The sequence below is a fragment of the Xenopus laevis genome, chromosome 2L, assembly GCF_017654675.1.
Source record: "Xenopus laevis strain J_2021 chromosome 2L, Xenopus_laevis_v10.1, whole genome shotgun sequence".
In the NCBI taxonomy this organism is placed as follows: Eukaryota; Metazoa; Chordata; class Amphibia; order Anura; family Pipidae; genus Xenopus; species Xenopus laevis.
The window spans coordinates 114441958-114464837 of NC_054373.1; the positions used below are offsets into that span (position 1 = coordinate 114441958).

At 41.0% G+C, this 22880-nt stretch overlaps 1 protein-coding gene across 1 annotated transcript in view; it reads right to left on the reverse strand.

Moving 5' to 3' along the window:
• The window catches only part of nck2.L (NCK adaptor protein 2 L homeolog), a 29002-nt gene extending 6797 nt beyond the window's left edge, over positions 1 to 22205 (reverse strand). Inside the window, 2 exon segments of the mRNA NM_001089844.2 lie at positions 11683 to 11924; positions 22190 to 22205. Of these exon segments, the coding sequence (NP_001083313.1) occupies positions 11683 to 11908 (226 nt within the window). The 5' untranslated portion in view covers positions 11909 to 11924; positions 22190 to 22205.
• Positions 22206 to 22880: the final 675 nt, after the last annotated feature.

Sequence of the window (22880 nt, forward strand, 5' to 3'; positions counted from 1 at the left end):
TAACCATCCCCAAATCTGCATCCAACACTACTGGACAATAGGGATGTAGCGAACGTCGGAAAAAAAGTTCGCGAACATATTCGCGAACTTGCGCAAAAATGCGAGCGGTTCGCGAACGGTTCGCGAACCCCATAGACTTCAATGGGAAGGCGAACTTTAACATCTAGAAAAGACATTTCTGGCCAGAAAAATGATTTTAAAGTTGTTTAAAGGGTGCAACGACCTGGACAGTGGCATGCCAGAGGGGGATCAAGGGCAAAAATGTATCTGAAAAATCTGCCTGTGTGTGCTTGGAAGAGATAGTGTAGGGGGAGAGCTGTTAGTGATTTCAGGGACAGATGATAGTAAGTTTGCTGGCTAGTAATCTGCTTGATACTGCTCTGTATTGGAGGGACAGAAGTCTGCAGGGATTTGAGGGACATTTTAGCTTAGGTAGCTTTGCTGGCTAGTAATCTACTGTTCTCTTTAAACAACTGCCATACGTTGACCTTGTAGGCATTGTTTGCCCAGTTTTTTTGGACGCAGCCACTGAAGCACAGTTGCCAGAAAAAATATGCCATATAAATGCTGAAAATAGTCATTTTTCGCCATACGTTGACCTTGTAGACATTGTTTGCCCAGTTTTTTTGGACGCAGCCACTGAAGCACAGTTGCCAGAAAAAATATGCCATATAAATGCTGAAAATAGTAATTTTTCGCCATACGTTGACCTTGTAGACATTGTTTGCCCAGTTTTTTTGGTTGCAGCCACTGAAGCACAGTTGCCAGAAAAAATATGCCACATAAATGCTGAAAATAGTCATTTTTTGCCATATACGTTGAGTCAACGTATGGCAAAAAATGACTATTTTCAGCATTTATATGGCATATTTTTTCTGGCCTCTGTGCTTCAGTGGCTGTGGCCAAAAAAACTGGGCAAACAATGCCTACAAGGTCAACGTCGTTGACCTTGTAGGCATTGTTTGCCCAGTTTTTTTGGCCACAGCCACTGAAGCACAGAGGCCAGAAAAAATGTGCCATATAAATGCTGAAAATAGTCATTTTTTTGGTCGCAGCCACTGAAGCACAGTTGCCAGAAAAATTATGCCATATAAATGCTGAAAATATAAATTTTTTTGGTTGCAGCCACTGAAGCACAGAGGCCAGAAAAATTATGCCATATAAATGCAGAAAATATGCATTTTTTTGGTCGCAGCCACTGAAGCACAGTTGACAGAAAAATTATGCCATATAAATGCTGAAAATATAAATTTTTTTGGTTGCAGCCACTGAAGCACAGAGGCCAGAAAAATTATGCCATATAAATGCAGAAAATATGCATTTTTTTGGTCGCAGCCACTGAAGCACAGTTGCCAGAAAAAATATGCCATATAAATGCTGAAAATAGTAATTTTTTTGGTTGCAGCCACTGAAGCACAGAGGCCAGAAAAATTATGCCATATAAATGCAGAAAATATGCATTTGTTTGGTCGCAGCCACTGAAGCACAGTTGACAGAAAAATTATGCCATATAAATGCTGAAAATATAAATTTTTTTGGTTGCAGCCACTGAAGCACAGAGGCCAGAAAAATTATGTCATATAAATGCAGAAAATAGGCATTTTTTTGGTCGCAGCCACTGAAGCACAGAGGCCAGAAAAAATTAAACCAGTAGGGTTTGCACCCTAGTTTGTAACGGTGGCGGAGGGAGGAGGAGGACGCTAAAGGACAGCTGTGTGTGGAGTCATGAGGCTTGAAGAGAAGGACAGCTGCATAGAAGTCAGAACAAGTCTTCCGGCGTGCAGTAACCCTCCGAGATCCACCCCTCATTCATTTTAATAAAGGTCAGGTAATCGACACTTTTGTGACCTAGGCGAGTTCTCTTCTCAGTTACAATCCCTCCTGCTGCACTGAAGGTCCTTTCTGAGAGCACACTTGAGGCTGGGCAAGACAAGAGGTTCATGGCAAATTGTGACAGCTCTGGCCACAGATCAAGCCTGCGCACCCAGTAGTCCAGGGGTTCATCGCTCCTCAGAGTGTCGATATCTGCAGTTAATGCCAGGTAGTCCGCTACCTGCCGGTCGAGGCGTTCTTTGAGGGTGGATCCAGAAGGGTTGTGGCGCTGCCTTGGACAGAAAAACATTTGCATGTCTGACGTTACAGACTGGCCAAAGGGCTTTGTCCTTGCAGGTGTGCTCGTGGCAGGATTACTGGCACCTCTGCCCCTGGAATGTTGATGAGTTCCTGAAGTGACATCACCCTTAAAAGCATTGTACAACATGTTTTGCAGGCTGGTTTGTAAATGCCGCATCTTTTCGGACTTGTGGTATGTTGGTAACATTTCTGACACTTTATGCTTGTACCGAGGGTCTTAGTAGCGTTGCGACCCAGTACAGGTCCTTCTCCTTAAGCCTCTTGATACGGGGGTCCTTCAACAGGCATGACAGCATGAAAGACCCCATTCTCACAAGGTTGGATGCAGAGCTATCCATCTCCGCTTCCTCATTATCAAGGACTGCATCATCCACGGTCTCCTCCCCCCAGCCACGTACAAGACCAGGGGTCCCCAAAAGGTCACCACTAGCCCCCTGGGAAGCCTGCTCCTGTTGGTCCTCCTCCTCCTCCTCCACAAAGCCACCTTCCTCCTCTGACTCCACTTCTGGCACCTCTCCCTGCGTTGCAGCAGGTGCCTGGGTTCGTTCTGGTGATTCCGACCAGAAATCGCGCGCTTCCAGCTCCTCGTCACGCTGGTCTACAGCCTCATCTGTCACTCGTCGCACGGCACGCTCCAGGAAGAAAGCGAAGGGTATTAGGTCGCTGATGGTGCCTTCGGTGCGACTGACCATATTTGTCACCTCTTCAAAAGGTCGCATGAGCCTGCAGGCATCGCGCATAAGCACCCAGTAACGGGGGAAAAAAATCCCCAGCTGTGCAGATCCAGTCCTACCACCCAGTTCAAAAAGGTACTCGTTGACGGCCCTTTGTTGTTGCAGCAGACGTTCCAACATAAGGAGCGTTGAATTCCAGCGAGTCTGGCTGTCAGAAATCAAACGCCTGACTGGCATGTTGTAGCGCTGCTGAATGTCAGCAAGGCGTGCCATGGCTGTGTAGGAACGTCTGAAATGGGCCGACACCTTTCTGGACTGGGTGAGAACGTCCTGGAATCCTGGGTACTTGGAGACAAAACGTTGGACTATTAAATTTAACACATGTGCCATGCAGGGCACATGTGTTAAATTGCCTAGTCTCAACGCTGCCAACAGATTGCTTCCATTGTCACACACCACTTTTCCGATCTGCAGTTGGTGTGGGGTCAGCCACCGATCGGCCTGTGACTGCAGAGATGACAGGAGTACAGATCCGGTATGGTTTTTGCTTTCCAGGCACGTCATCCCCAAGACAGCGTGACAACGGCGTACCTGGCACGTCGAATAGCCTAGGGGGAGCTGGGGGTGCACAGGTGTGGAGGAGGAGAAGGAGGACCCAGCAGCAGAGTAAGAAGAAGAAGAAGACGAGGTAGAGAGCGATGGAGGAGTAGAGGTGGTGGCAGAACCGCGTGCAATCCGTGGCGGTGACACCAACTCCACTGTTGTTGTTGAGCTACCCATTCCCTGCTTCCCAGCCATTACCAAGTTCACCCAGTGGGCAGTGTAGGTGACATACCTGCCCTGACCATGCTTGGAGGACCATGCGTCAGTAGTCATATGGACCTTTGGCCCAACACTAAGTGACAGAGATGCGGTAACTTGGCTCTGCACATGTTGGTACAGGTGTGGTATTCCCTTTTTAGAAAAAAAATTGCGGCTGGGTACCTTCCACTGCGGTGTCCCAATTGCTACAAATTTGCGGAAGGCCTCAGAGTCCACCAGCTGGTATGGTAAAAGCTGGCGGGCTAAGAGTGCAGACAAGCCAGCTGTCAGACGCCGGGCAAGGGGGTGACAGTCAGACATTGGCTTCTTACGCTCAAACATGGCCTTCACAGAAACTTGGCTGGTGGCAGATGACTGGGAATGGGAACAGGTGGTCAAGGTGGAAGGCGGAGTGGAGGGTGGTTCAGACGGGTCAAGGAGAGCAGAGGTAGAGCAGTAAGATGCTGGACCAGAAGGAGTGTGGCTTTTAGTTTGCCTGTTGCCTTTGAGGTGTTGCTCCCAAAGTGCTTTGTGCTTGCCGCTCATGTGCCTTCGCATAGAAGTTGTACCTATGTGGCTGTTGGGCTTACCAAGGCTCAGTTTCTGACTGCACTCATTGCAAATTACAATGCTTTTGTCAGAGGCACACACATTAAAAAAATCCCACACTGCTGACTTTTTGGAAGTGTGCGATCTGGCGGTAACAGTAGAAGTTGGCGGAGTTTGCGGTATTGGCGGCAATGGCGGGTGCGTTGGCCGGCTGAACACAGGTGCCGATACATGTTGTTGCCCTACTGATCCCTGCGGGCTGTCCTCCCTGCTTCTTCTAAGTCTTATTCTCCTACTGCCTCTCTGACTCTCCGTCTCTCCATCTGAACTACCCTCCTCTTGCTCTCTTCTACTAGGCACCCACAAAACATCAATCTCCTCATCATCATTCTCCTCAGATGCATCAATTTCTTCTGACACATCACAGAAGGAAGCAGCAGCGGGGACCTCCTCCTCATCACTCATTATGTCCATCTCTATCGTGTTCTCTGCCAGAATTAAATCTGGTGTAAGGTCCTCATCTCCTTCATCTTCTTCTGGCAATAATGGTTGCGCATTACTCAGTTCAAGAAACTCATTGGAAAATAACTCCTCTGACCCCAGTGAAGAAGGGGCACCGGTGGTGGAGGAAGTGTTACGTGGGGTGGCCATAGCAGTGGAGGATGAGGAGGATGTTGTGGTAAAGTTAGAAACGGTAGAGGATGGGGTGTGCTGTGTAAGCCAGTCAACTACCTCTTCAGCATTTTGGGAGTTCAGGGTCATTGGCTTTTTAAAACTGGGCAATTTGCTAGGGCCACAGGATTGCATAGCAGCACGGCCCCTAGCACGGCCTCTGCGTGGCGGCCTGCCTTTGCCTGGCATTATTTTTAAAAAAACAACAACAACAACAACAACAAAAACTCAGTTGGTTTTTCTGGAAACGATAATACACACAGCTAGATGGCGGGTTGAAGAAAACACTGTGCAAATAATGCCTACAAAGTCAACGTATACACTACTACTACGGATTACGTAAAATATATGAATGCTGCTTGAAAAAAAGTAACTCAAGTGGTTTTTCTAGAGACGATAATATTATCAATATTTAGACAAAATGTGAACAAGGTCACACAGCTCGATGGCGGGTTGAAGAAAACAGTGTGCAAATAATGCCTACAAGGTCAACGTATACACTACTACAGCGGTGGATACGGATTACGTAAAATATATGAATGCTGCTTGAAAAAAAGTAACTCAAGTGGTTTTTCTAGAGACGATAATATTATCAATATTTAGACAAAATGTGAACAAGCTCACACAGCTCGATGGCGGGTTGAAGAAAACAGTGTGCAAATAATGCCTACAAGGTCAACGTATACACTACTACAGCGGTGGATACGGATTACGTAAAATATATGAATGCTGCTTGAAAAAAAGTAACTCAAGTGGTTTTTCTAGAGACGATAATATTATCAATATTTAGACAAAATGTGAACAAGGTCACACAGCTCGATGGCGGGTTGAAGAAAACAGTGTGCAAATAATGCCTACAAGGCCAACGTATACACTACTACAGCGGTGGATACGGATTACGTAAAATATATTATGGCTGCTTGAAAAAAGTGACTCCGGTGTTTTTTCTGGAGACGGTAATATTATGGATATTTAGACAGAATGGGAACAAGGTCACACAGCTCGATGGCGGGTTGAAGAAAACAGTGTGCAAATAATGCCTACAAGGCCAACGTATACACTACTACAGCGGTGGATACGGATTACGTAAAATATATTATGGCTGCTTGAAAAAAGTGACTCCGGTGTTTTTTCTGGAGACGGTAATATTATGGATATTTAGACAGAATGGGAACAAGGTCACACAGCTCGATGGCGGGTTGAAGAAAACAGTGTGCAAATAATGCCTACAAGGCCAACGTATACACTACTACAGCGGTGGATACGGATTACGTAAAATATATTATGGCTGCTTGAAAAAAGTGACTCCGGTGTTTTTTCTGGAGACGGTAATATTATGGATATTTAGACAGAATGGGAACAAGGTCACACAGCTCGATGGCGGGTTGAAGAAAACAGTGTGCAAATAATGCCTACAAGGCCAACGTATACACTACTACAGCGGTGGATACGGATTACGTAAAATATATTATGGCTGCTTGAAAAAAGTGACTCCGGTGTTTTTTCTGGAGACGGTAATATTATGGATATTTAGACAGAATGGGAACAAGGTCACACAGCTCGATGGCGGGTTGAAGAAAACAGTGTGCAAATAATGCCTACAAGGCCAACGTATACACTACTACAGCGGTGGATACGGATTACGTAAAATATATTATGGCTGCTTGAAAAAAGTGACTCCGGTGTTTTTTCTGGAGACGGTAATATTATGGATATTTAGACAGAATGGGAACAAGGTCACACAGCTCGATGGCGGGTTGAAGAAAACAGTGTGCAAATAATGCCTACAAGGCCAACGTATACACTACTACAGCGGTGGATACGGATTACGTAAAATATATGAATGCTGCTTGAAAAAAGTGACTCCGGTGTTTTTTCTGGAGACGGTAATATTATGGATATTTAGACAGAATGGGAACAAGGTCACACAGCTCGATGGCGGGTTGAAGAAAACAGTGTGCAAATAATGCCTACAAGGCCAACGTATACACTACTACAGCGGTGGATACGGATTACGTAAAATATATGAATGCTGCTTGAAAAAAGTGACTCCGGTGTTTTTTCTGGAGACGGTAATATTATGGATATTTAGACAGAATGGGAACAAGGTCACACAGCTCGATGGCGGGTTGAAGAAAACACTGTGCAAATAATGCCTACAAGGCCAACGTATACACTACTACAGCGGTGGATACGGATTACGTAAAATATATGAATGCTGCTTGAAAAAAGTGACTCCGGTGTTTTTTCTGGAGACGGTAATATTATGGATATTTAGACAGAATGGGAACAAGGTCACACAGCTCGATGGCGGGTTGAAGAAAACAGTGTGCAAATAATGCCTACAGGGCAAATAATGCCTAAAAGGTCAACTTATACACTACTACAGCGGTAGTAAAATAAAAAAAAGTAAAATAAAAAAAAATGAATATTAAAAAAAAAAAATTAAAGTTGGTGCTGCTGAACTACTAGGAGCAGCAGATTAGCACACCAGTCCCACTCCCCAACACTGCTAGACTAATAGCACTGGGCTCTTATAGTAGTAGTAGTAGTAGTAGTAGTAAAACAACAAAAAAATAAATAAAAGCAGTCCTTACAAGGACTACTGTTATTGCAGCAGTCAGCAGATGAGATCAGAAGCAGGACAGCTGCCCACTGCAGCTACATACAGAGCACTGCAGTAGAAGGTAGATTACTAGCCAGCAAAGCTACCTAAGCTAAAATGTCCCTCAAACCCCTGCAGACTTCTGTCCCTCCAATAACAGAGCAGTATCAAAACGATTACTAGCCAGCAAACTTTCAACTGTCCCTGAAATCACTAACAGGCAGCAGCTCTCTCCCTACACTATCTCTTCAGCACACACAGGCAGAGTGAAAAAACGCTGCAGGGCTTCGGTTTTTATAGGGAAGGGGAGTGGTCCAGGGGAGAGCTTCCTGATTGGCTGCCATGTACCTGCTGGTCTGGGGTGAGAGGGCAAAAAAAAGCGCCAACAATGGCGAACCCAAAATGGCGAACGTCGCGCGACGTTCGCGAACTTCCGGCGAGCGCGAACACCCGATGTTCGCGCGAACAAGTTCGCCGGCGAACAGTTCGCGACATCTCTACTGGACAATTACAAAATGCTCTCTACAATTTTAGCTACTAGAATAAGTGTTTATTTACCCCAGTGGATCAACAGAGACCAAGTTGGATTTATAGTGGGAGATGGGATTAAGCAAATTCTTTTATTAATTCATATAACCCAAATTACCCCTAGTAAGGCAAAGCTTTAGATATGGTTTCATGGTCCTATTTGCAGAACAACCCTTATACATAGGCCTTTGGCCCAGGATATCTGTCCTAGTTCAGGCCATTATACTAAACCCCAAACACTTATGTTTATTTAATGCAGTGTAAGTCATTTAATTTCATTTTAACTATAATCATTGAACAAAGACCCTCATTATCACGCATTCTGTTTAATTAAGCAATAGAACCATTGGCTGCCCTAATAAGATCTGACCCCATCATTCATGGAATTTACATAAATAAACTTCTCCATCTTCACGGTCAATGTCACATTACTAATCTCTAAACCTTGTCTTTATTTTCCCAGATTTTATAATTTCATAAACTTAACTTAATACATTCAGTGAAATATCAGTTTATAAACTTAATAAATTCAGTGAAATTTCAGTTTACATATTTCATGACAAATAAGAGACCTGCCATTGAACACTGTGCACCGGATTAACATAAATGGTATATGAAAACAGGCAGTTAATCAAGCATTTTATTGTTTAACATCATGTTATATATAACAACTCTGCAACCCTATGTAGGGTTCTATGCATGTATATAAAAATGGAAACATTTCAAGCATATTGATGAAAAAACCTGAAAAAAATTCTCAGTTTAGCTTTCATGTGTTTTTATTGTATGAAGGAATATTAGGAATGCATCTGTCATGCTACAGAACAATGGAGTATTAGATACAACTACAGATAATGTCAGTTAAACCTACATAAAAACAACTAAAAAAAAAAAAGTAGACGGTTAATAATTTTATATATGTGCTTCTCAATATTCTGATTACACAAATACAAAGTGAACATAATAATATAATAATATAGCAGCCCTTCAACTTGTGGGATATTGTTCACTCAAACAAGAGAAGCAATGCCCTTCACTAGACCACCGAGGAAAGGTACAATTCAAATGCCAATCTTTATTTAAATAGCTAAAATATTGCATGATGCACTTCCCCAGAAGCATATTCTGGAACACGGGTTCTGTGGACAGCTACTCTACAGCTTGTTTGCAATGACCTGTGAGTTCTGTATAGAGGACGTATATTGGTCTTTCAGATCAAGCACGGACTTCAATAGCCATTATGAAATTTCCTTTACTAAGAAAAAAATGTTTCCAACTTTGAAATATTGGAAGGAAGCATTTAGGGAGGTTTCTTTTACAGATTTGAAGAGTAAGTAACTGACATAATGGGGTCTTCAGACAGCTGCTTACAGCTACAGGAGCCTATGACTGATAAAGAGTATGGCAAACTGATCATTTAGAAGAGAGAAAGTTTATTTAACTCTACATTCTGAAGAATGAACTCGAAAAAAAACAACATGTTGTTGCACAGGCTTTATTTAAAGGAGAAGTAAAGTTAAAAAACGATACCTATTTCTTTCTGTTTACCAGCAGCCCCCCTCCTGAAACGCCATATTAAAAAGTGTCTATTTAGTAGTGGCTTTGTGTACCCTTGCTTGTTAGTTTCTCCACCGTTCAAACTTTGGCGCCGCCATTTTCCATTCTGCCTCTACTGTACTGCGCATGCGCCTCATTTCAGACCGACAGCCTCTAAACAAGGAGGCATTAAAACAAAGTTAAAATAAAGGCTTCTTTTTAATTTGCGCTGTTTTCCTTTTATTAAACATGTATTTAGACAGACCTCTGTCAGACAGACCAAAACGCTGGGAATATTTAGCTGACCTCCGTTGCTCAGCTCCTGCGCTCACTGCCAAGCTGTAAATTAAAACCGGAGTGAGCGCAGGAGCATGTAAGCTTCAACAGGGAAGAAGCATCGCGATTGGCGGTTGAGTGAAAGCAGGCGGGGGCAGAGGTCAGGAATGAGGAAAGGCTAAATCACGTGCCTGCAACGTCAGCTCTTCAAAGGAAAGCCACAATATACTCATGCGCATGTGCAGGGCACTGCTGTAAATGATTGCGCATGCGTGTGCCCTAATAGGACTCGTTTTTGGACTGCAGCCAGGGAATGCTTCCATATACAGCTTTGAGCTTTTTTAAAAAATGATGACAGTACAAACCTTAATAGAAAAACGAATGAGGGAATGCTTACTGGTAAGGATACTTTTATTTCATGGTCAGCAGTTAGAGCTTTATTTGATTTTTGACTTTACTTCTCCTTTAAGTATGAGTATTCTTACATGCTCATTTATGGCTATTTGCTATACACAGACTGCACATAGGACACACTGTCTGCATTTTGTACCTGGATCTTAGAATCCTCAAATTGGCTTTTCTCGAAGCAAAAGAAAATCTAAGAAACTGAAAATGATACCATCTGGTTGCCCCTAAAGGTCCCCATAGACGCAAAGATTCTTTGATGAACGACTGATTTTAGTGCAATCCAACCAATCCTTCAAATTATCGTGAGGTTAGTGGGAATCAAACGATCGTGCTTCGATTATCGTCCGACATCGGTCAGAAAATTGATCGGCCAGGTTAGAAAATTTTCATCGGTCACAGAGAAATCTATCTTTTGTCCAATTGTTTGCAGCACCAAGCAGGCAACTACCCTCAGTTTTCCTGGCTTCAACTAGACAACATCGCTTGAAATGGTCTTTTTAATTGATGGACAAATCGTACATTTAAACTATCGTTTCAAGATAAGCTTGGTCTAACGATGACGAAAAAAATCTATGAAATCTAAGAAATTCTATGGCCAACTTAAGACCTGCAAATCTAGTACAAAGTAACCCTTATGCCACTAAAAGGGTTACATAGTACCAGAAATATAATCAATTGTTTTCCAATCAATATTTGTTGCAAGGAAACTATTAAAATAAACAATTCCTCTCGGCACTTAGTAATACCTCAATGCCCAAATATATTGAGACATGGAGCTCCTGGGTCTTCTGCTTCCCTGACAGTTGACTCACACTATATTTGACGCAACAGTTAACACCTAACCCCCTTCCTAGTTATGCTACTTGAATATCGCCCTAAGCCTGCATAAATAATTTTATTTGCCTTTTTTTTTTCTTCTATTTTTCTTTATGTTGTATAAGGTTGCATACAGCACTTGACAATGCTATAGTTGTACTGTGCGCAATATCCTTCTGATTGTACCATGTGATACATGTGATATTACCTGTTACTTAATTACTGAAGCCGATTTTCACAGATACTTGATGTTATCAGCTGTTCTAAACATTGAAAATAAAGTGTTTTAAAAAAAAATAAATAAATAAACAATTCCTTCTCAATTAAAAGTGGACTCCCACTTAAAAGCAGTTTTCTTCATAAAGAAAAATGTTTTTTAATTGGAAGCAGCTATCCAACATTCATTAACGACAAACTGGTCTTATTTGCAAATGTAATTGCTATTGAAAGCTGTATTTGCTTATCCCTTTCAGTCACCACTCCTGCAAATCTGTTACATCAGTTGGCTTCTGCTACAATGCCTCAACAATCAGAAACATAATGCTTTCAAGTGCAATTTTACTTACCATTGAAAATAATGTGAAAATTACATAGAATTATATTTCATTATGCAAAATGTTTTGGATAGACATCTCCTCATAAATACCTCTGTGTTTTAATTTAAATTAGAATGTAGAAACATACCCAGAGTGTCCTTTAAATTTTTAACAAGTGATCCCTTTTTTAAGCTGTTCTTCCTCTCCACGTAGTTTGATGGCACGTATCCAGTTTTGTTGGCAGTGTTTCTTACCCTCCACCAGGTTTTGGAGTCATCCAGTAGCCACAGGCGTTCATTTTTTCTAAGATCAAGTTCTTGGTCCTGTTGTGCCGTATAATCCCACTTGGCAATAACAATGACTTCCTCTGTCATCTTTCATGGAGTCAATCTGCCAATATAGACAATAAGCATTTTATTACAGTATTAAAGTTGCTACATAACTACAACTAATACTTAATAAGACTTTGAAATAGGATATTAAACAAGTATTAACATTTTTTAATGAAAGGTAATTTGTTTGTAAAGCCTGTTTATTTGCTATTAAAAATATTGTTAAAGGGGAATTAAACAGTTTATTGATTGTTCTACATGGACCATTTAAATGTAAATATCCTATACGGATTACTGTAAAGGGTAAGCGTGCACCAGCATGCTATTATCCTTTATTTATATACAGCCTCTGCATATTTACAAAGTACTTTACAGAGACTATTCATCATACACATCAGCCCCTGATGTTCACACACTTGGATAAGTTTTATTAGGAGACAGTTACCCTGCCTGTACATTACCGGAGGGTGGGAGGAAACCACATAGACAAAGGGAAAGCATGCAAACTACTTGTAGATAGTTCCCAGGTGGAAATCCAACTGGAAATCCAAATCTGGACCTCAGGGCTGCAAGGCACAACTGACAAGAACTGAACCACAATGAGAGTCAATGATTAAATTGGGCTGAAACTGTAAATATTTAGAGAAACATATAATGTCTCTTTTAGTGTGTAAAAGAAAACCTGACTCTAATAACAGTTAGGCTAATTGTTAACTGCCCTCGTAATCATAATTATTCTTTTTAGAAAGTATGTACAGTATTTATGATGCCTCCAAACCTCACCTTGCTGAGATGTGCTGAACAGCAATAAAGCAGTGCCAAAGTACCCTAGACATTGCTTAAGCTTCAGATCTGAAGGTTTTTTTCACATACAAAGTTAGAATTAAGGCAGTTTCAGACCGTGTCTGTCTGGACTGCCGATAATGATGTGTTAGTTAAGTCATGATAAATCTACTGTCAATTAGACTTTGCTAAATAAAATATCAGCAAAATATATACAGCTTTGACTTTTGGTTTAAAAAAAAAAATAAGGATTTTAACATGTGTGCCTTTTGGTAAATTTGTTGTAAGAGTCTTAGCTTTAGAAACATCAAAAAATGTAACTGCCAAAAATGTATTTGAATATTCATTAAAGGGGGCATATTTATAAAGGTGAGCATAGTGACTGCCCCACCCCAAAAAAGGTGCAAAATTGCGGATGGACATAAATTGCGTATTCATCCATTACATATATGTAGTATTCATAAAGGAGTAAGGATTTCATTTATACCACCTTATACCTGGCATATCCCATTAAAGTTAATCGGTCAAATTTACATGGCAAAGAAATTGTTGTTAAAAAGATGTGTAAAAACCAGCACTGGCATAGCTCTGTACACACAAAATGACAAACATGTTTTAATGCTATGAAATATTTTACTGCTTTAACTTTTATTTACACTGCACTAGCATGTTATGCAAAACATTAGACACCATTATTCATTTTGGTGCCTGCTCCAGTGGCACTCACAAGCCAATTCCACAGTAGTATCAAGTTCATCTGGAGCCAACGGAGTAACCTGTATGTTTTTGCAGTGTAGGAGTAAAGCAGAGTACTGGGAAAACCAAAGCAGGAAAGAAAGGGCAGAACATATAACCCCAGTAGAAACAAACCTCAAAGCCCAGGGGTGCAAGGCAGTTTTGCTAACCATTAAAGCTGGCAATAGATGCAAACTTGTGATCATATGAAACAAAGATTCATACTATTTTTGGTGTGCGTGGATTGTCCCAGCATTTATGTGCCACGGCGATTAATGGTTCAGTCGATCGGACAGGTTAACAGATTTACAATGGCTAACGATAATACGTTATCTCTGCATGTATTGCCTATCTGACAATATCAATGGGAAATGGTCACTACTATTTGTCGGACATAACTTTTGATCGATTGCTGCCTGTCAATTAATGGCCTGAGCATGGTGTGATGCTTTATATTAATCTGAGTAGTTAGTTGCAGGTTTGAGGATTGGAATGGACGTTCGTGCATCTGATATAGCCCAATGATCTGCTCGTCTATGGCCATCTTAAGCTGTCCCATTCCTGTGAAAATGGATAGAACTTTGACCAATTGCCAGACTTTACGGAGAAAACCAATACATTACTGAAACAGTTTTATTTTTATTTCAGGAAACTGCATTGTGACATGCATTGTGACTGTATATGAAACTACACATAGACAATTTATGCAGCCTGCTTTAGTTTCTCTTCACAAAGTTTGTGTTAAACCAGGCTGAGCTGTAAAATGCCTGCTGCTCTTCCAACACTCTTATTTTCAGCACTGAAGATTTCAATTTCTCTGGCAGGGATTGCCTACTATTTTAGAAAGAAAATGAAGTTGTGGTTTTTCTTTCCACACTGCTACTTTGAGTTTCAACTGTCATATTTTGGCAGTTAACAAAGCAGCAGCTGTATAAATGTTTGTGGGAAATTATAAAGATAAGTTAGAGCGCTCAGGTGCATTGCTCAGCTTGTTTAAATATTCACTGCTTCATTTCCTTGTCTCTTCTGCTACATATCATATTAGACTGGAGTGCATGTGTTTAAAATGAAACTATATCACACTATATAACGATGTGCACAAAAACCGCCTGGTAAGACACCTAGGGGCCTATTTATCATGCTGTTTAAAATTTGGAGAAAAAAATCACCGGTTATGTTGCCCATAGCAACCAATCAGATCTTTGCTTTTGTTTTCTAACTCGTAGGCGACTATTGAAATTTAATTGATGATTGGTTGCTATGGAGGACATCACCGGTGACATTTCAAATCATTAAACTGTTTTAATGTACAGTAAAAGTTGCTAAAATTATTTGTGTGGCTATCCCCTTTAATATCCTAACAGTAAGTCCTAACACGTACATGAAACACTTTTGACCAATTTCAAATTGTTTAAAGGGGAACTATTGCAAAATTGAAAAATTAACATAAGCTTCATCATACTGAAATACTTTCTAAATACAATCAATTAAATATTCTGCATTATTTCTGAAATCCAGTTTATCTTCACTCTCCCTCTCTCAGAATCTGTTTCTCTTCATTCTGTCTTTTTGCAGCAGATGGGTGTCAGATAGTCATTGACAGTTAAATCCAAAATCCAATATATCTTATAGGGGGGCTTCCTTTCCTAGCAGATGAATTAGAGCTCACTCAAATAACTGATTCCCGTACAAACAAAATAACTGCCTTTTGCACAAATTCTGCATGTAGAGAGACATGATGTTTGGTGATTTTAATAGAGTGAGCTCTAATACATCTTCTAGGCAAAAGGAGAACCCTATAAGATATATCAGATCTAACTGTCAAAAACTTCTTATTTCAGTATACGGAGATAGTTCCCCTTTAAGATATTCCAGCAAAGGACAATTTGAACAACCGTTTTCTTGGCTGCATAGTATGAGTTTCAAAATAATGTATCTTTAGGGCAGTCGTCCCCAGCCACTGGCTCCTTGGATGTTGCTCTCAGTGGTCTCTAAGCAGGTGATTATTTTTAAATTCCTGGCTTGGAGGCAAGTTTTGGTTGCATAAAAAACAGGTTTATGATCAAATAGAGCCTCCTGTAGGCTCCCAATCCACATAGGGGCTACCAATAGCAAATCACAACCCTTATTTGGCACCCCAGGAACATTTTTCATGTCTGTGTTGCTCAACAACACTTTTTATATTTGAATATGGTTCAGGAGTAAAAAGGTTGGGCAGCACTGGTGGCAAAACATCTACTGAAAAACCTTGATATCACCTGCTGAATGGCATAATTGTGTGAAATTGCTATTACCCTTCAACGCTAAGCTAAGGATACTGCAGCCAATTTACTAACACAGGCATTAAATTATAGTAGCACATTTATCGGTAGCAACCCAGGATTGAACTTCACATGGACTGAGGCATGGAAGTGCCAAACTGGTAAGGGGATGGCTCCCACCAACTTCCCTACACAGTAATATTTTAATTGACATGCTTTTCACTTATTAAAGGAATTGTTCAGTGTAAAAATAAGAACTGTGCAAAATAAAACATGTTTCTAATATAGTTAGTTAGCCAAAAATGTAATGTGTAAAGGCTGGAGTGATTTGATGTATAATATGTCAGTCAGGACACTACTTCCTGCTTTTCAGCTCTCTTGGTTTACACTGACTGGTTACCCTGGCTACCAGGCAGTAACTAATCAGAGACTTGAGAGGGGGCCACATGGGTGATATCTGTTGCTTTTGAATCTGAGCTGAATGCTGAGGGTCAATTACAAACTCACTGAACAGAAATGTACCATGTGGCCCCCCTTCAAGTCGCTGACTAGCTCAGAGTTATAGAGCTGAAAAGCAGGAAGTTGGATTCTCGCTGTTTTATAAGACATCTGTTCACTCCAGCCTTTATATATTACATTTTTGGCTAACTAACTATATTAGAAACATTTTTTATTTTGCACAGCCTATCTATTTACCCAGTTTTTATTTTCACACTGAACTATTCCTTTAAGTGTTCCCAAAACTTTAAAGTGAAAGGCTTCATTTGTGTCAGAAGGCAAGAGTAGAGGTCATACAAGATTAACCTTTACCACCCCCCCCCCCCCCCAAAGGACACAACACATTTTTAACAAAGCTCTTAGTTTTCTTAAGTCGCCCGAAGTTTCCTCGTGAGGCAATTATGGGCGACTTCGGAAAACCAAGCGTTCCATGTGCCTGCCCCCAGGCGATTTACATTTTAGCTGGCGGAAGGCAGATCGGGGAGATTAGTCGCCTCGAAGAAGAGATTTGTCGCCTGGCGACTAATATCCCCGAATCTGCCTGTGTGGCCAGACCCTAAAAGTACAGCAGATATGTGGCCCCAACATGGAATATTTGCACGGTTTAGATATTAAAAATGTTTTAATGCAGGGCAATGGGTATCAGTACATTCAAAACAAAATATAATTGCTCTCATTGAGATATTTATAGCTGTTTGAGCAAATTTCATTCACGTCTCTCAAGCTTTGGTAAAGCTGGCCATAGACGTGCAGATTTTATCCTTATGTCCGATCGTGCGTTGCCACCTCCAGACCTACCACTAACCATTCAAATTAAATAAAGTAGTAAAAAAACAGACAATCAGACAATGTTCTGGCCATGAATTGACACACAGCAATAATAGAGAAGTTATGTCCGACAAATAGTAGTGACAATCACCCATTGATATCAATACTCGCAGCGATATTGTTAGCAGAGATAAATCTTCTAACCTGTCTGATAGACTAAATACCCGATCGCCATGATACAAAAAATGTTGTGGCAATCCTCCAATGAGAGTTTAAGAGATAAGAAAGCCTCAACGCAGCAGAGTGAACAGAAGCAATGAACTTGTAAAACATATGAAATCTGAATTTCCCATGTGACAGAGAATAACAAAACACAATTGAAGCTTGTGAAAATTATTTGCTTAAAATTTACTCTATGGGAGGGCCTTCCCGTAATTCAGAGCTTTTTGACAAACGGGTTTCCGAATAAAGGATTCTATACAGTATAATAAAAGTCAGTTTTATCTGTACACTGTATACCTTAAAAGCAGTTAAACTGAAAGTACTAAACCAGATAATTATATGAAAACCCAGCTATTTTATTTTTAATAGAAAGGAGGATTTTACTATTTTTGAGCACAACAGCAAAGCTACATACTGAATATGAAATTGACATAGTGTTAAGAAGAAGCAGAATATGTATGTATAGAATAGATTTACAAAGAGCAAACCAAAAGCCTCTTTTGCCATGTTGACAGCTTTCCTTGTAGCTGCCTCTGAAATCTCCCCATCAAACTTACTAGAAAGACTCTCAATGGACATAAAGCCAAAACAAAGAAAGCAAGGTCATTCACAGGAAGTAACATCAACATATGGAAGTACTCATAACACTCTAATAGTTGCCCTCTAGTTATTATCATTATGCTTTATTTAGATCACAAGTTGCAGACTGCTGCTTGCAGGATATGAATTCCAACCTGTTTGAAAAAAGACTGCAATCAGCAATTATGATGAAGTTAGGAAAGGACATAAAATCAACTCTGCCACTATGCTAAGGAGCATATAGAATTCATGTTGATAAGGTTGCACGTTCCAAATATAGCCCACAAAAAGATCAAAGACGTAACAAACTGAATTAAGTCTCATCAATATTTGTATGACCCCTAATTACATTTTAACTGGGAAGGCAATCATTTCATTCCACAAAGGGGTTATCAGCTGCTACACCAGTTAAAAGAGGTCAAAACTGCAAACAGTGCCCTTGTATGATGTATGGATATATATTGGTGGGCAAAGCTCTGGAATGCATGGTGCACTCCAGTGTAGGCAAGGCAAATGCCATCTTGGAAGACAACATACAAATTGCCAAAATGCCAACCATTGAGCATGTTTGCTGAAATAGAAGCTATGACCTGGATTCCTACAGACCAAAATAAACTACAGAGGAAGGAGTTTCCCCAGAGGAGAAAGCTATTGTCACAAGGTGGAGACAAGAGGTAGCCTTTCCTGGCCAGGCTAATTATATTGTACCTGTTTCTCCACCCACTATGCACAGGTGAGCCACGATGAAACTAAACAAAGATCATTCTACAATTACTCTGCACTAGCAAAGCAGCGAAGAAGTAAGTGGAATACCTGCACATTAGAAGCTGTGGCACATCACTACTATTCTAACTCTATTCCTGATTGACTAAGACCTATTTGTCGTCATAATATGTGTCAGAAAGAATCTAAGTGGGAGATGATCCTAGTGCTCTGTGAGAGCCAACAGGTTCAGCACCAGAATGTGTCAGAACACTGTGTTAGCAGAGCTAGGGGGCATAACAATGCCCTACAAGTTCTGAAACTGGCTTAAAAGCACTTTAGTGTACAGGTATAGGACCAGTTTCCAAAATAACTGGGACATGGGGTTTTCAGGATCATGGATCTTTCAATAATTTGAATCTTCATACCTCAAGTCTACAAGAAAATCATTAAAACATAAAACAAACACAATAAGCTGGTCCGGAGCCTGTACCAAAAGTTTACTTTAGGTTCCTGAAATATTTCAATACGAGCTCTGTGCTGTAATGACCTATATGTTCCATAAGGAGCACAATTAATTTTGCTCTACTAAAATGATTCTAATTGCAATGTATTTCAGGTTTCTATACCATGCCCATGCCTCCCAACTGTCCTGTTTTCTGAGGGACAGCCCAGATTTTGACAGCTCAGCCCACAGTTGGGTTTCTTACTGAAATATCCTGACTTTCTCTTTGATCTCCTGCACTGACTAAAGAAAAAGATACAAAGTTTCTGAAACTTAATTAAAATAAGTATTTTTTGTCAGAGCCCAGAACAGCCACGGGCTGCAACTAGATACATTTGTAACAATTTAAAATAAGCAAAGAAACAAATTAACTATTTTAGATAAGCAGGTCTCTTAGGAGAACTGAGACTGGCAGCTTAAAGGACAATTCACTTTCATTAGCAAAACTGTTATAACATATAAAACATTGCCTTTAACTCACAGAAATCTTTTAAAATTTTCATAACCTGCCAAATTTTGTAAATGGGCATGGTAATTAGGTGTGGCTAAATAATTTTATTCCTCTTTCCATTTTTCAAATGTTGGGAGGTATGCATGCCTGTAAAATCTGTATTATTATAATGTACCAGTTATTGGTATAACAGTAAATGGAGTCCAAAAGCTGCAAAATGACTGAACATGAACATATCTTAAAATAAACATGTTGGACTACACTACAGCGTCATACTCACAAGACTGTGCATAACGCAGTCTGTGAAAGCACATTTATAGCCTGTGTATATGTCAACATGCATTTTCAACATCTGCTGCCACCCACTGAATTTACACACACTGCAAATGGTCAGTGAAAAAGGGAAAGATTGTGGACAACATACTAAAAAAATAATATCTGTATCAGGAGACAAAAACCAGTAGGGGGGAGCTACCTCCTTCCTGATGCACATGCCTATTCTCCATCTGTAGCTACATTTTACAATGCATGCATGCTGCTGTATAAAGAGATCACTTAAACATACTACTGTAACACATACAGTATATACATGCAAGCTTGGGACATGATATTGTGCATGTATCAACACAGTTCAAGGGAAACATAAAACAAATGTACTCCTTATGTATTTAATGCAATGTACATTAATACTTCAGACACTGTGCATACACAACAGTAGTTGCCAAGCTGTGGGTATGGCCTCTTCGGGAAGCCCAATGTAGTAGAAGGGAAGGCCAAACCTGAAAAGTTAGTTCTAGATAAGGACACCCCAATTCACTGAATGGTGCCAATATGTTAGGAGTTTGATATATTGAGTGCAGCCTAAGTTTATTTGCCAGATCATTCTACTTTTAGAAAAGAATATGTACTAAACCTGAAGAAAAAACCAAATACTTGCACTGCCATTTTACTTTATACCTTTCCCAGGCATTCCTACCTCAGGTGAGTACTAACTGAAAATTTCACTCTACTGCACATGCAAGTATGAGTGGCTTTCGTTTTTTCCCCGTTGTATTTATTTTCCCTAAAAAGAAAAAAGTAGCAAATGCATTCCCAGAGGAGTTGCCTACAACATTGACAGACCCAGTAAATCAGGATTCAGTTGTCCCTTTGGAGTAAATGTGTATCAACTATATTGGGCATGCTTGAATTATAGTAAGTGGATGTGTACTTATATCTGTAACCTTATGTGTTCTCTCCAATCCCTTCCACTTGTATCTGAGCAAACCAATTATTATTATTATTATTATTATTAATAATCTTGCTTTGTGCAGGAGGGATATCAACATACATGGTCATTAAAAGGAGCTTTCTACAAACTGCTGCCACTAAGTGTAAAGAAATTGTGTCACTGTACACTAAACCAAGGACCCTAACCCAAATCAAATGCATCACCAGACCATTATTCATCCTCCATGAAACTTTATAATCAGCTTTACACATTCAGGCAGGTAGTAGTTCTCCTAGTATCCATCAAGCCCAGACTACACTGAGCCAGGCAGCCTAATGTGAAGAACAATTCATGACTTCAGAGGGGCAACTTCCACCTCCACAGAGTCTGATGGCATAGATCTTCACACCACTCCTGCCAACATACGGCATTACACTTGCTGATGTTAAGCTTGTGTGCTGCTGCTCGGCCGAATAAACAGATTCTTGTGCTGATGCTGCACACTGGGACAGTTTGGAACCCAGCAGTGAGTGTTACAATAGCCTTTAAACTTTAATTCCCAGCATCCCTTGCCAGCCTTAAAGGAGAAGGAAAGGTTAAAACTAAGTAAGCCTTATCAGAAAGGTCCACCTAAATATACCAGTAAACCCTCAAAGTAACGCTGCTCTGAGTCCTCTGTCAAAAGAAACACAGCATTTCTTTCCTTCTATTGTGTACACATGGGCTTCTGTATCAGACTTCCTGTTTTCAGCATAAACCTTCAGAGCTAGGGCTTGAGCATGCTCAGTTTGCTCCTCTCCCTGCTGTAATATGAGTCCAGAGCTATAAGTGAGCAGGGAGAGACTCAGGCATGAAGTGATGTCACACCAAGCTAATATGGCAGCTTCTATCTTAAACAAACAGAGAGCTTCTACAGCTTTTTACTCAGGTATGGTAAAGCATTCTAAATATAGCATTCTAGCTTGCACTATTGCAGCTAATCTATTGGCAATAAAATGCCTCAGTGGCTTTCCTTCTCCTTTAACACAGGTAGCTGCAACATGCTGGAGGCTGTCCATAGGAAACCACTGAAGGGCTGCAGGTTGTAGGGCCCTGCTTTGTATCACCTCCATTTAATATCAATATGTGATAAATGTGTGTCCCCACCTCCGCATGGAACTCAGTAGTTGTGCCCACATGAACCCAATATTTCCGGCCAGAACCTGAGTGCAGGTCTGATTCATTTAAACTGACTGTGACAGCTGAATTGAAATAAGTCATTATTGTAAGAACTTACACAGCAGAGAGTAAAGGTATTGGCACAAAGAGCTCCCCCACCCCATGCACTCATGTATTCCTATAGACTTTATACACACACACAATACATTCACATAATGTCACATCAGGTCAGTGTGAGAAGCAGCTGCCTTGGGGACCCGCACAGGAAGAGGAATGTGCTACAGGAGTGAGCTGAGAGGGGAGGCATGTAACAAAGGGGAGCACAAACACAAGCAGCACTGCTGGAGGCTATAGATACGCCGTACCCCAGGGCCGCTATCAGGAGGGGAAACAGACGTCCCGCGCCCCGTGGGTTTTGGATTTTAAAGGGGGGAGACTGTGCTGCACTTACTTGGATTAGCCGGGCCCTTTGCTGTCAGTGAGCTGCACACTTGGGAAGGGAGGGCGGTTGCTAGGGTGCGTGCATCTTCTCTCCCTAACACACAGCTTTCCGTCCTGCTCGTTTTCTTACAGTTTTCGTGCTGGTCGAGCCGTATGGGGATTGGATAGGCTTGGGGCCAGTTCACACTTCACCCGCTTATCCAAGGAAATGCATAATGGCCAATGCTCTCGCTTTTCCCAACACAGCCCGAGATCGCTACTTACACGGTCTCTGCTAGTTCCAAGTGGCAATTCGTCCTCTCGTGACGTCACTCGCATGTGATACAGGACGTCATTGTCACGTGGCATATATTAAACCTAAAAGCGGGAGCTCCATCAGTGTGTTACAGTCTGTCTCGCTGCTCTACGTCGAGGCTGCTTTATATGTGTGGCTCTAGCTGTTGTGTGTTCCTCTCAGTGTGTCGAGCAGTTTGCTATTGACTGCAGAGAGCTCTATGGGGGTTGCTGAGAGTTGTACCAGGATTGCTGACTGCTGTATCGGGGTGTTAAGGCTGCTTGGGGGTTGTGAAGAGCTGTATGTGAGTGCTAGGGGCTGTAGGGGGTTACCGAGGGCTATATAGGGGTGCTAAGGGTTGTTAATGGAGACATTCAGTGTAAAAAATAAGAATGTACCAGTACCTTATACTCATTTAGATATAGAA